Below are 14,811 nucleotides of genomic sequence, written 5' to 3' on the forward strand. Positions count from 1 at the left end.
GAACTTTTCCTTTAAAGCGAAATCCCTGCAGGACACCAGACGTGCAGGGGCAGTGCTGGCCTTCCACCTGGACACCCACAGAGCCACACGAGTCCGGCCACCATGGTTACCGGGGTGGAAGTGAAAACATCCTCGGCTAGACAAGAGCCAGGGGCGGCGAGGTGGTGGCTCTGGAAGCCACAGCTTCTCCCAGGCTCGTCCCCATCCCCGGAGGTTCTTCTCAGGTGAGGTTCTGGGGTGCGGCCAGGTGGGTCCCATTCCTGGGTCCCTGGGCCCATCACCCTGTCCTCAGCTTCAGCACCCGGGACAGCGGCTCCTTGGCGCTGGAGTAGACCAGGTAGGAGCCGGCAGCCGTGCGGAAGGTCTCCCAGTCCCTGCAGCCGAAGGTCGGGAGGCTGTGCACGGCCACGAAGCCTTCATACCCCTGCCACCTGTGGGGAGAGACTGTCAGCCTCGGGACAGGGGCGCCGGTGCCAGGCTGCCCTCAGGGAGAGGAGAAGGTGCCTGGGCGTTGGGGCTCCCACTGTATCCCCCCTGCCGTGATCCTCGCCAGGCCTTCTTCACCTGCTTCTCCCACCGGGCACAGCATGGAGGGGCCCAGCATCCCAGTCTCACAATCCCCCCAGGTTACAATCGCGGGGAGCTGGGCCAGGAGGGGCCTTCTCAGCCTGCAAAGAGGAAACTGAGGCCCGGAAGGGGGGACCTGCCCTGTCCAAGACCCCGCGGCTGCTCTGATCCACCCAGGGTCCTGCTCCCATCCTAGATTGCCTTCGGATTTCTCCGTCGGGCGGGGGATGGGGAGGGCGTCATGGTGGGTTAATAGTGGGGTCCGAGCTGAAGTCCCCTCCTCACTGCTGGGGTTGGCAGTGAGGCACGGCCCTCAGACACACACCTGGCACCCATCTTTGGATGCGGGAACCCCACTGCCGGCACACGGCCCTGTGACCCCCGCTCCCACATGAGGATGCTGTACCTAGCCCTTCGTCCTGCCCCAGTCAGCGGTTTCTAGGTTTTGCCCTTCAAAAGGGATTTATCGACAGGTAGCTCTGTTTCCATTGGGTGGAGGCCCCGGAGTGGGCCGCCTGGATCAAAAGCAGTCATAGTTTTAATTTAAATGTTTTTCCAGATGACTTTCTGGAAAGGTTGGGGTGATTCCTGTCCTGGTGGGGAAGGGCCAGCCCTCCCCACCGAACACACACACACACTCAGCACTGCGGGTCTTTAAACAGCGTCCAAACAGATGGGAGATACGCGTCATCCTCGCGCTCTGAAACAACAATCTCTAAATGTTTATTCACATTGTCCATTTTTAGTTCTGAAGACCCTATTTATCTCTTTTGCCCGTTTTTCCAAATTCAAAACAAATCTTTTATTAATTTGTGGGGTTCCTGTTCTGCCGTATGTGTTGTGGACCGTTTGTCCTTTGATTTTGAATGGGATGCCCTTTCCACAGAAAACGTTCAAATGTAGGTGGTCGGCCTGGCGGCCTCTTTCCAGCCTAGGGAAGGTCTCACATCTTCTCTGCAGAACTTTGAGGTTTTACAAAGTCATCTTAGCTTTTCTTCTAATATTTCTGTTGTTGAATTTTTAACATTTAAGTGTTTTCTCCTTATAAAATTTACTTTGTGTATAATATGAGGCAGAGGTATAGGTGTGTTTTCTTCCAGATGGACAGAAAATTACAGGAAATTATTTTATTAATTTGTCTTTTTCTCACTGAGCTGAAATATAGCATTATCACACTAGATGATTGTGAAAGATCGGCTCTTTTCTGGACTGTATTCTACTCCTTCTACATATTTGTTTATGTTTAGCAAAAATCATACTGCTTTATTTGCATGCTGTCAGGACCTCCTTCACTATTCTCCTTTTCAACATTTTCTTGGCCGTCTTTGAAAATTTTTTCTTCCACATGAATTTTTAAATTACTTAAATTTTTAACATTTTAAATTACTTAAAATTTACTTAAAATTTAAAAATTAATTAAAACTTAAAAATTACTTAAAATTAATATTTTTTAATTACTTAAAATTTTTAAAAATTTTAAATTACTTAAAATTTAAAAAAGTTTTAAATTACTTAAAATTTTAAAATTACTTTGTCTTGTTGAAAACAGCAATTAATTAGAAAGTCTAAAGAAAATTGATGATTTTTCTAATAAAGTATAGATAAGCAAACTTGTCTCAGGAAGAGACGTAGAACCTGATTAAACCAATAGCCACTGGGGAGACTGGACGAGCTGCTCCACAAACACTATTGAAAAGGAACCAGGCCGCCGGCTTTGTAACTGAATTTAACCGCATAGTAAAGAAAACAGATTCGTCCTACTGTTCAAACCATCCCAGCCCACAGGTGTAGGTGGTGTGCCTATTAAGTTAGGTTCCACATCAAGTGTCCAGAAGAAATCACAGAGCAATTTCATTTCCTATTATAGATACAAAAACCTGAAATCGATCATAATGATTGGTAGCCAGTGACATGTTAAATAATTGCACATCCTCGTTAAGTGACGCTCGGACCAGAGTGCAAGGTCACCTCTCATAAATCATTATGTCAACAGATTGACCGGGAAGATGCGCGCCAAGCACTGAAGAATGCCCGCGGGGCGAGACTGCTCACGTCCTGTCAAACTGTGTAACGCCCAGACCGTTCCCATCACATCAGTCAGACGGAACGGCGGTCACTGCTCCTACGATTCAAAATCATCCTGGAATTTCTAGCTAATTGAGACAACTAGATAAGCAGTAAAAGCATTAGAAATACAGAGGCAAAGTTGCTTTTATTTGTAGGTGTTCTTATACTTCTAGAGCTCCCACAGACATTTCTTCGGGAAACCATTAGAACTGAAAGAGATAACGTGGCTGGATGGCCAGACACAACAATTAATTGTCAGGATACGCAGATGGAAATGGACATGTGCTTACAACTAGGAAAACTCCCAGAAGTGAAGGTATTGCGAACACCACAGTGCCTCTAGGACGAAGTGTAAAATTTTATTGAAGGACACGTGAAAAACAGAGGGGTCTACTGTAGGCCTGGATGGAAACGTTTAAAGGATAATATACGAATAACTCTCAAATTAGTATCCACACACTGCATCTCTGGCCAAATCCAAAGTCGTGAGCCTCAGCGAGACTAGTGGTCACCTGGCTAACCCAGGGGCATCACCCAGACTCAGCCTGCACTCCGGTGCGCTGGGTGCCAGGTGACCCACAGGGCCCGCTAACCTGTGACTCGCTCTGAGCCTGTGGTCACCAGTGGGGAAGGCAAGCACACGCCACGTGAACCGAGGTGGTGAGGAGGGGCACGGCCTTTACCTGTAAATAATACTGTTTACTGAGAAGGTATTTCCGTCGAAGGAGTTTGCAACCACCAGGAAATAATCTTCTCCCACTGAGAAGAACTCCCAGTCCAGAGCACTGCAAAAGCAATGAGCAGACCTTAGGACACGGGACTCGGACATGTTGCCATGGAACTCGGGGGGCTGGAGTTCAGCCAGTTCTCCCCCTGATCTCAGAATTCAGGGCGGTAGGTCCCACTTCCAAAATCCACAGAAGGGGGGAGCGATTTTCTCAGTCACACAGCCAGTTGGTCTATTCCCGGGAAATGCAAATTAATTGTTCACTTTTTTAAATAAAATAATTTAATTGTACTAAAATACACAAAACTGTCTGTTTCACCCATTCTTAAGTGCACAGCTCAGTGGCATTAAGCGCAGTCATATTGTTGTGCGACCATCACCACCATCCACCTCCAGACTTTTTCCATCTTGCCAAACTGAAACTCCGCCCCCATGAAACGCTCCCTCCCATCCCCTCCCCCAGCCCCCGGCCCCCACCGTCCTGCTGTGTGTCCCTATGAATCTGGCTCCTCCAGGGACTGCATATCAGTGGATTCTACTGCATTTGTCCTTTTCTGACTGGCTTACGTCACTGAGCATCATGTCCTCAAGGTTCATCCGTGTTTTCACAGTTGTCAGAATGTCCTTCCTTTCTGAGGCTGAACAATATTCCATTGTAAGAACGGACCCCATTCTATCCATTCCTCTGTCGATGGACACTTGGGTTACAAGTGTCAATGCTGATGCTATGAACATGGGTGCAAAGGTCGCTCACTTAGAAGAGGTTGAAATAGAGGAAGTCTCAAGCTCGTGGTCACTCCATGAAGGCCTGCAGCACCCCCTGGAGGTGGGAACTTGAGGACACTGGCCGTGAGCTCACCCACTCACCCGCTCCTTCCCTGACAGCCGTTCAGGTGCCAGCAGGGTCTGCTGACACAGAGACATTCCCCACATTTGCAAGCTGTGGTTCTTACTGCAAACAGACCACTGCATCCTGCCTTCAGCAAATGCCTCCTGAACTTGCTAAGGGTGAGTCTGTGCTCAGAGATGGCTCAGTTCCCAGGGGTCTGACAGAGGGCTTCCAGGAAGGACATCCCAGAGCCCTGTCTATCCAAGGAGGCCAACCTGGGCATCAGCCATGGTCCCCAGTCACCACTCTGATTACTGCATTACTGTCCTGTGTCCACTTTACAGATAAGGAAACTGAGGCCACAGCCTTGCAGCAAGTGGGAGTCACTTGGATGCCAAAGGTCAGGCCGGTGCGTCTGCCTCCAGTGGCCTCAGGGTTACGGCTTATTCAGGCAGTAGAGGGCCCTTCTCTCTTGGTGGATACTCACCCCGGGTTCCTTCTCAGTGGGGCACTGAGGGCGCTAGCCTAGAGCTCCTACAGGACCCTAGATGTGAGAGGGCCCATGGGGGTCCCTGGGGACATGCAGGGGGGCTGAGGCCAGTGGGGGCCCTGGGGCTCCTTACTGCTTCCTTCTTCTATTGTTTGGAAGCCTGTCTCAGGCCACTTCCAGGCATGGCCAGTCACGATTCGGTCATTAAAAAAAGTCGTGGCCGTGACCATGTTCAGTGAGGGGCAGCACCTCGTGCTGCGGGCAGCAGGGCAGCCGTGTGGTCCCCGTGCAGTATCCTGCCAGTCGCAGCTGGGTTCTAAAACCGAGGCCGTGGAAAAGACGCCAACAGCAAAGTGCTGACTTACACTGTCTGCCCCACAGCTCACATCAGGGGCTGCGTTGCTTTAATCCAGGAGGAAGCGAACGTCTGGCGTGACTTCCCGCTCTCCCTCCAGAGCAGCGGGACAGTAAAGCCACTGACGGTAACGGGAGGCATATCTTTACCCTTCAGAACCACACCGTTTGGTCAAAAGGTGGAGACGGACAGATATCCATCAACTGATGAGGGATGAACAAAGTGTGGTAAATAACTACAGTGGAACATTCCTCAGTCATTAAAAGGGGTGAAGCACTGACGTACAGCGTAGGTGAGCCTTGAACACATGCCGAGTGAGAGAAGCCACACACAACAGACCACAACCTATGTATTCCATTCACAGGCAGCGTCCAGAATGGGAAAACCCAGAGGGACGGAAAGCAGACTGGTGGGTGCCGGAGGCTGGGGAGGTGGGGGGAGGGGCAAAGGTAGCTGAAGGGCGGGGTTTCTTTTTGAGGCGATGAAAATATTCTAAAGTCACTGTGGTGACGGTTGCACACACCTGGGAATTTCGTTTAAAAACACACACACAAGCCACATCGTTTGAAAGCAGAGTCCAGGTTACAACAGGAGCCACTATCACTCAGCTGGCCCTGGAGAAAGGTCTGCAGGGAGTGGGGAGTGAGACCACGTCACGCCTCCAGGAAGCGGGTGGGGCACCCGTGGCTTCTGGGAGGCACAGGCGCGCTGCCGTCTGTGGGCTACCGGGTGGGAAGCGGGTCCCCCTGGATCCCTGCCCCCCACCGCACCCCGGTACCTGCAGGTGCGGATCTCCTGGAACCTGACGAACGTCTGCGCGGTGACGTTCAGCTCGTAGATGACGGAGTCGATGACGTAGGAGTCGTTTTGCACTTGCATTTCCACGTCGTAGCGGTGACTATTCGCGACGGCAAGAAACACCCTCTCCCCGATGTGGAAAACCTCCCAGTCTGCAGCGCCAAACGTCTGGAACGGTGAGAAGGGGGCCAAGAGCACGCGTGAATGGAGACCCTCGGAATGGCCACCCACGCGCTCCAGCCCCTGCGTGCTCCAGGCGCCGGGTCGGGGCCTTCCCGCCAGCACGGCTCTTCCCAGCCTCACTGCACGTGAGTCAGGGGACCATCTGCATGGAGTGCTTCTTACCGCCTGTGCCGCCCACTCCCCCAGGCCCCAGTGTGCCCATCCAGGAGGTCCAGCTGCTACAACATCTCTGCCAGGGAGCCCTCCCTGCTCCCCCCAGTCAGGCTCTGAACCCCAAAGGAGTTTCTCACTACACGCTGTCCCTGGCCTGAGGCTCTCCTTTGGCTCTAGGGATCACCCCATCTCTGGGTTCCTGTGCCGTCCCTCTGAAATCACTTATCACCCTCGAGGGTGAGGTGTACGTGGGGCAACAGGGCTGGACCTTTACGTGAATAGCCGGCTGCCAAGCCTTGGTCCCAGACCTCGAGCTGCATGAGCTGATTTGCGGGTGGGACCCAGGAGGAAGTTACGGCCAGCATCTTGGGGGTGCTGCGGTGAGGGTGCATGGGGAAGGGGAGGACCAGAGGGGTCCAGATCCAGGCCCTGGTCTGAGCCCTGAAGAGAGAGGGTGGGGCAGAAACAAAAGGAGTGACCACCCCTGAAGACAGCAAGCGGCAGGGGCTTAAGTGGAGGCAGGGGAGATGTGGCAGCTCCCGCAGCAGTGAGGGGCCTGTGGCTGGTGGAACAGCGGCCAAAGCTCCTGGGGACCCCGAACCACAGCCTGAGGAGGCCGCTGGGGTCTGAGATCCCACGTCAGCAGAAAGGGGTTGACTCTGTTCCCATGGGCTGGCGAGGGCTGCAGAAGCGCCGATGGGACACTTGGCACGAAATTGTCTTTAAATGTTTTGCCTCTTGGCTTCCGGCTTCTCATCCTGGTGGAGACACTTGCACTAGACTGAGCCCCCTGCTGGTAATAATCGCGAACTCTGGATGCGATGCTTAAAAAGCACACAGTTGTTTGAAGGCGCTGGACAAGGGCCGAGGGCAGGTGGAGAGTGGAGGGGACGCGACCCCCGGATGCACGTTTATCTGACGTTTTCTCTGAGGGCACTCCCCATCCTGGGGCGCGTGGGCACGGCACTCGAATGGCGGCAGCAGGCTGGTTGGACACGGGAGTCCAAGGTGAGAGTTTGGGGCTTGCAGAGTCTCTAGAAATGGAAGGGGACTACCCTAGGAAGGAGGGAACCCCAGAAGGGGGAGCCCCAATGTCTCCTTAGTAACTTCTTTCAAGTCCTGTCCAGCTCCTGAGGTGTACACACAGGGGACAAGATCCCAGGGACCCAGAGACAAACAACAACTGAGAGGCTGAAGGAACTGACCAGAGAGTTAAGCACCTGGGGAAACAGGCAGGCGAATGGGACCCATAATCAAGAGAAGCAACAGCAAGTAGAAATAGGTGGACACAGTGCAAATATTGGAGTTAACAGATGCAAACTTTACAGTAGCTATGATCAGAATCTATGGGGAAATATGTGTGTGATGACCAATGAGATGGGGAGATTTGGAAAGCTAGGAAAACTCTAAAAGGAGCCAAATAGAAATCCTACCTGAAAAGGAAAATATCTGTGTTCACAAATCTATTGCATGGGATCAAGAGCTATCAGGACCATCCAGAAGAAAGAATCAGTGAACTAGAAGAGAGACTGATAGACATTGCCTGAATTGAAGCACAGAAAGGGGGAAAAACGTTTACAATAGGGATTTCCCTGGTGGCGCAGTGGTTAAGAAACCATCTACCAATGCAGGGGACACGGGTGCGAGCCCTGGTGCGGAAAGATCCCACATGCTGCAGAGCAGCTAAGCCTGTGCGCCACAACTACTGAGCCTGCGCTCTAGAGCCCGCGAGCCACAACATGAGAAGCCAGCACAACGAGAAGCCCGTGCACCACAAGGAAGAGCAGCCCCCACTCGCCGCAACTAGAGAAAGCCTGTGTGCAGGAACGGAGACCCAATGCAGCCATAAATAAATAAATAAATATGTAAAAAAACATTTATAATAAAGGTGAACAGAGGCTCTATGACTGAGGAATAATATAATGCAGTCTAACGTGCGTGTAATTGCGTCACAGAAGGAAAAGAAAAGAGAATGAGGCAGCAGAAACATTTAAATAAATGATGGCTAATATTTTTCCAAATTTGATTAAAAACACCAAACCACAGATCCAAGAAGATCAGAGATCCCAACCAGAATAAAGACAAAAAAAAACCCACACCTTGACACATCATATTTAAATATCCGAGAATAGATGGAGAAGATTGCAAAAGCCACCAGAGGAAGACGACACATTCGATATAGGGAAACAGTGGTACCAATGGTACCCGACGTCTCATCAGAAACTGTGGAAGCTTGACGTCAACAGAAAACCATCTTTAATGTAAACGAAAGAAAAAACGTGAACCCAGAATTCTATAACCAGTGAAAATATCCTTCAAGGTAGAATAAAGTCATTTTCAGATAAAAGTGGTCGAATGAGTTGCCAGCAGACCTGCTCTACGAGAAGTACCGAAGGAAGCTGTGAAGCTGAAGGGTGGTTACACAAGGAGAGTCGTGTCTGTGGAAGGGATGCAGAGGGCGTTGGGAATGGTGAGCATGTGGGTGTAAAGACAACCGACAGCAGAAATGATAAATTGTGGAGCTTATAACCTAAGTAGACGTGTGAGTCTATACATGCTCACAGTAGCCGGACAGATGGGTGGGGGTAAATGAAATCATGTTGTTGTAAGGTTATTACATTATATGTAAGGTATAATATTAATTCAAAATAGATTGTACACCTGAAACTAACACAACATTGTTAATCAGCTATACTCCGATATAAAATAAAAAATTTTTTATTTGAATTGTACATATTAACAGGGACTCATGGTTAATAAAAAATAGACCGTAGTAAGTTGAATACATATACCGTAATTACTGGAGCACACAATTGCACAACACATTGAATCAATACGAAAAAGAGGAGATAGATAGAAGACTATGTATGTGACAGAGGGCTTGTATCCAGAATATGGAAGGAACTCCTACCTATCAATAATGAAAGGCAGAAAATAAAATAAAATATGGGTAAAAGACTTGAATAGGCATTTCGCAAGGGGGCTCTAGCAAGCCAGCAGGTGGATGGAAACCCGCCATCTAGTCACCAGGGGATTTCGACTTAAAACCCACACTGCGGTGCCGCTTCACACCCAACAAGTAAAACTGCAAATACAGACAAAACCCGGTGTTGGCAAGAGCGCGGGGCGGCTGGAGCTCATGCTGTGCGGGGGAGTGTGTGAAATGGTAGAATCGTTTCGGAAAACTGCTCGGCAATGTCTGCAAAGTTAAACATCCGCCTACCTTATGGCCCAGAATTCCACTCAAGAGAAATAAAAACAATTTGCCCACGGAAAGCCTTGATGAGATGCCTGTAGTAGATTTATTCATGACAGTGAAAAGCTGGGAACAGCTCAGGTTGGACGGACAAGGAACCGAGCCTGGAAGCCACGCAGCGTACAGGCTCGGGACCGGGCTGCTTCCTGGGGACACCGTGCGTCCCCAGACGCAGGTGGTCGTGGCTGGGGCAGAGCCAGTCACCCGACGCCCAGCGATGCTGGAGGAACACTCGCATCCCCACCCCACGTGGGAAGCGGCTCCGTTTTTCTTTACCCGGACCGGGCAGGGCGGGTCTGATGACTGCCCCTCCTCGGAGGTCCCTTCCCCGCTTGTAGATGGGTCCGCGCCGCGCAGCGCGCCCTCTGGCCCCGGCGGGTCCGGTACCCGGCCAGGTCGCCCGGCTTGGTGTTTTCTCCACGCCCAGCAGAGGGCGTCGCCGCCCGGTTCGCGGAGCCCCGATCCCGGGCAGAGCCGCTGCCCTTGAAACAGGCCTGGGCCCGTCCTGAGGAGCCGAAACAAGGGAGCTCAAGCTAAAAGTGACACACGAGGACAAGGACAGGGGCCAGGACACCTGGCGTTGCCAACCGCTTCCGGGCCAGGAGCTGGGCTGAGGCCTTTGTGCATTGGCGTCCTCTCCTCACCGCTGCTCCGGATGTGGCACTATGTCCCCTGGGGTCACCCGGAAACTTCCGAGCTGGTGGGGACACTCGGGCCCGCGGGGCCGCCAGCCTCATCTGCTCTGTGGCCGCTTCATAGTCGACCGACGTTAAAGACCCGCACGAGTGTGCAGTGACACGCGCGCCAGCTCTGGCAGGTCGCAGAAACCACCAGAGAGGCCGGTGGGTGAGATCGCCAGCTCCTCCCACCCCGGTGCTGATGAGACCACGTCAGTGGGAAACGCCCACACCCGCACACACACCTGCGCACACGTGCACGTGTGCAGACACACAAGACACCTGCATGCACACACCTGTGTATACACGTGCACACACCTGCATGGACACGACTTTACACACATCCTGCATGCATACAAGTGTATACATGTGCACACACCTGCAGGCACACAAGCTTTTATGTACACACCCACCTGTATACACCTGTATGCCCTTATACCTGATGCACACACATGCATTGTGTATATACATGCAGACGCTTGCAAGCACGCACGTGTACACACCCACACAGGACAAGGGGCCAGGGCTGGTCTGAAGAGGGGGTATCCCACAGATTGCCAGGGCTGCCTTCCAGCTCCGACTCACTCCACCCTCCGCTCACTTGCCTTGAGCCCCAGCGCGGAGGGGGAGAGGCGTGCAGATGGGGGTCGGTGAAGGGGCTGTCAGGGCCTGGGAAACGGGGAGAAGGGCCAGGAACCCAGGAGGAAGGACGGGGGCGTGGCCAGCGGCAGGGAGGTGGGGAGGAGCATCCAGGTGGGCGTGGCTTAGCGCGGGCGGGGCGGGGAGGGGAGGTGTGTTCTCACCCTACCTCTGCTGTCCGCGCAGCTGCGTCAGGCGCCAGATACAGCAAGTACGCGGCGCCTCGTTCAATTTGAATTTCAGATAAGCAATGGTTCTTCAGTGTATGTGTATGGACACGCTTTTACTAAACAATGATTCGTTGTTTATCTGGAATTCACATTGAACTGGGTGTCCGGTATTTTATCCGCCAGAGGCTGGCACAGGCCAGCATGGGGCCCCCGGCTCACAGTCACCGGCTAGCGATGAGCTCTCCTCGCAGGGTGGGACCAGCACCTGCGCCCTCAGCCAGAGGCTGCGCTGCCCCCGCTCGGAAGCGAATGGGGGACCGTCCCCACCCAGGGCTGCTCCAGCCTGGGCAGGGCATGAGCGGGCCTGAGGCCCCGCTGTCAGGCCGCTCCTGGACTCTAAGCACATTAGGGACTCATCAGGGAGAGAAGAACCCTGCCTGGCGCCGGATCAAGGAGGCCAGGCACCTGCTGGGCTGGTGGGCCCTTCCCGCCCTCCTGAGCGGAATTCCCCCGGAGCTCTGCCCTGGAGTCCCCTGGCTGCGGGCCTGGCAGGCTCTGGAACACCTCGAGGGACGATGGTGCTTCCAGGACTTGGCAGCCGGGAGCACCTGGAACCCCTGACGGCCTCCCTTGAGGGTGGGTGGGCTCCCGGTAACCAGCGGATCCCTTGCTGGGGAGGAGGCCCTCAGGTTCCGGCTCTGATGGAGCAAAGACCCAAGGTCTGGGAGTGCCTGGGGAGGGAGGGGCGGGGCGCGCTGCCTGGGGAAGGCAGGCAGCCCCCCAAAGGGCCCTGGGGGGACGCTGCCATTCCCACTGTGGGCAGCTGGCTAAGGTGGGTGAGGGTCCCATCCTAGGAGGCTTCAGGGGGTGCCCCTCCCAGCTCTCCCCTGGCCCAGCAGCCCCTCCAAACCTTGCTCCTCCCCAGGCCGCCTGGTCCACTCGCCGCTCCTGCCTCACAGAGCAGACCCGAGGCACAGGAGGAAGCGCCAGGGCCCTTGCCAGCACCTGAGCCCGGCCCCTCCCGGCGCTGACTGCTGAGGGCGCGCTCACACCACCCTCCTTACAGACGCGCCTCCTTTTCCTTCGCTTCTGGACGTCTACATTCCCGGTGGAGACTACGTTTCTGACAAGCCCACAGCTCCACCCTCATCCCCAGACACCCACTGATAGCTCTGGGCAGCGCCTCTGCCCGTCCCCTCCACCTGCCCCGACGCACGGCTTCCTGGGGTCACTGGCCCTCTCCACTGGGGCCCCTGTCAGCCCTCAGCTGCGCCGCCCCCCCCCAGTCTCCCACTGCTCTCGGTTCTCTTTTCTGCCAGCGGCACCTCCATCAGCCCCGCCTCCCAGGCGATAAAGCCCGCCATCTTGGTCCACCATTCCCCTCCCCCCTCCCCCGGCCCCTCCGTTCTGGGTCTACACGTGATGACTGTGACCACAGGCCCCACAGCCAGACAGCTCAGGGAGCAGAAACCCCAGGGGCTGGAGGCTGGATTTCTGTGGACAGAGCCCATCCTTCCTGCACACACCCCGCTCGGACCTCCTTTGGTCCAAGATGGCGAGCCCAAGTGGTTGGAGCTGTGGTCTCTGCCACCTGAGGAAGGTTCCAGGATTCCTGGTGGGAGAGGTGGGGAGGTCTGGAGGGTGGGGCTGAGGAATTCGTCCAGGGTGGGCAGCCAGCCTCCCACGTACACCTGAGCCACAGACCTGGCGTGGGCATGGCCCGGGCCCTCCCGGTGAGCTGAACTCACCCCGCAGCCCTGGGACCCCGCCCAGCGCCCCTCCCAGCACCGTCCGTGTGCACAGCTTCGCAAACACCGGCGTGCGCCCTTGCCCGGCCGTCCCTCCACAAAGGTTTCCCTGCGGTGTGGGCACCTCTCCACCCACACATGCTTTCAAAGCACCGGCCTCTCCTGCTTCAAAGCCCATGGCCGTGAGAGATGGTGCAAAGCTCCAAATCAAGTGGAAACACGAAGACATCGCCAGGACCTGAGAGCATTAAAACACAGTATGAAAAGTGCTGGCACAACATGAAAGTGGGACCTCGTGGGTTCTGAGGACTCGAGTGTGAAGAAACACGGGTCATAAGAGAAGGCAGCCTTCAGGCAGGGCTCCGCAGTTGTTTGCGGGCTCGGGTGGCAGCAGTGCCCCCTCGCAGCCCCCACAGTCACTCTGCCCGCTGGCCAGAGACACGCTCTCTCACAGCCACTGTGGTCCTGCTCTCGCCCGCCCTTGTGGGTGATTCTTCCAGCTGACGTCACACCCCTCAGCTGGTTCTCCTTTAGGTCCTGTAACCCGGATGGCCCCCGCCCTGGCTCAGCAGGCACCGTCGCTGCCCCTTGGCCCCGGCCTCCCTTCTGTGTCTGAGGCCTACGGCAGGGCTGGGTGCAGACTGGAGCTGAATCCAGATGCAGCCTGAAATGCAGAGTTTCAGGGTCTCACATACCTGGAGCCGGCACACTGGGGGGCGTTCAAGGAGATTGACCAGAATCTCCTTGGGATTTGGAACATACTGCACGGGGGACAACGGCAGGAACTGAAGACTATTCTGAGAGATCTGCGGTGACTGTTTCCAAATATCTAGCAGACAAGCCGGTGGAACAGGGGAGCGACTCCTGTGGTGTCCAGAGAGCACAGTCCTGCAGCCTGGCACAGAGGCCCGGCAAGCGGCCTTCTGGTCAACCACACAGGTCCCTAGCAGGGCTGTCACACCAAGCATGTGATATGAGGAGGGTTCCTGCAGCTGTTTGGGGAGATAATCATCCTGTAGCTGCCAACACTGTGATCCAGCCTCACCTACATCTGAGCAAGAGGCCAGTTTAGGAAGGTCTTCATCAAGGGCCTCAACCAGGTCCCCAGCTCCCCGGGGCACAGCGGCCAGTGACAACGCCACCCACTGCCAGGCTCAACGTTAAACATAAACAGAAAACTAAGGGTCCTCCAGATGTTTTATAAAAGACCTAGAACATGAGAGTCAGGCTACAACATATACATACACTCATACTGGAAGAAACTGAGCTGGTTCTAGGAACAGAATAGAATATTTTAAAATTATAATTATCAGACTTCCCTGGTGGTGCAGTGGTTAAGAATCCACCTGCCAATGCAGGGGACACGGGTTCGAGCCCTGGTCCAGGAAGATCCCACATGCTGTGGAGCAACTAAGCCTGTGTGCCACAACTACTGAGCCTGAACTCTAGAGCCCGCGAGCCACAGCTACTGAAGACCCCGTGCCTAGAGCCCGTGCTCCACAACAAGAGAAGCCACCACGATAAGAAGTCCGTGCACCGCAATGAAGAGTAGCTCCCGCTCGCCACAACTAGAGAAAGCCTGCACACAGCAATGAAAACCCAATGCAGCCAAAAATAAATAAAATAAATAAACTTAAAAAGAAAAGAAATTACACAAACTCTTAAAAAATAAAATTATAATTATCTTCAGAAGTATTCAAGAAGATACCGCATTTATAGAGTAAATACAGAATGCCGTTAAAGGGAAGAGTTCTTGGATATTAAAAACACGATTCCTAGCATTACAAGAAGATGCTCATCAACAAGGATTAGAGAATAAAGGTAAGGAAAGCTTCTAGGTTGTAGAAAAAGAAAAGATAGATTCAATCCAGGAGATCCGAAAGCTGGCTAACCGTTCTAGAGAGAGGGGAGCGTGAGACGATCAAGAAAAACTAAGAAAATCTCCCAGGCCTGGGGATGCACGCCTTCAGGTTGAAAGGGCACTGAGACCAATCAGACAGGAAGCACAGGAAACCACTGCGAAGAAGCCTGTGGGCACTGAGGGCAGAGAAGGTCATAGGAAAGGCACCTGGGGAGGCAGGGGCTGCCCTCAGTGTTTCCAAGGAAACTTCCCCCCTAAAATCCTGCACGCGGTACATGAGGCAGGGTAAGG

General features: G+C 53.8%; 1 protein-coding gene across 2 annotated transcripts in view; it reads right to left on the reverse strand.

The window, feature by feature from the left end:
• Positions 1–277: 277 nt before the first annotated feature.
• TSPEAR (thrombospondin type laminin G domain and EAR repeats) overlaps positions 278–14,811 on the reverse strand; it is a gene marked incomplete at its 3' end in the record, with an annotated part of 59,088 nt that continues 44,554 nt past the window's right edge. For both annotated transcript variants that reach the window (XM_079922368.1, XM_079922367.1), the window contains exons 10-12: positions 5,814–6,001; positions 3,318–3,419; positions 278–431 (exon numbers count right to left, since the gene is read on the reverse strand). In XM_079922368.1, the coding sequence (XP_079778494.1) occupies positions 278–431; positions 3,318–3,419; positions 5,814–6,001 (444 nt within the window). The remainder of the gene's footprint in view (positions 432–3,317; positions 3,420–5,813; positions 6,002–14,811) is intronic.

This window comes from Stenella coeruleoalba (genome assembly GCF_951394435.1).
Source record: "Stenella coeruleoalba genome assembly, chromosome: 5".
Lineage (NCBI taxonomy): Eukaryota > Metazoa > Chordata > Mammalia > Artiodactyla > Delphinidae > Stenella > Stenella coeruleoalba.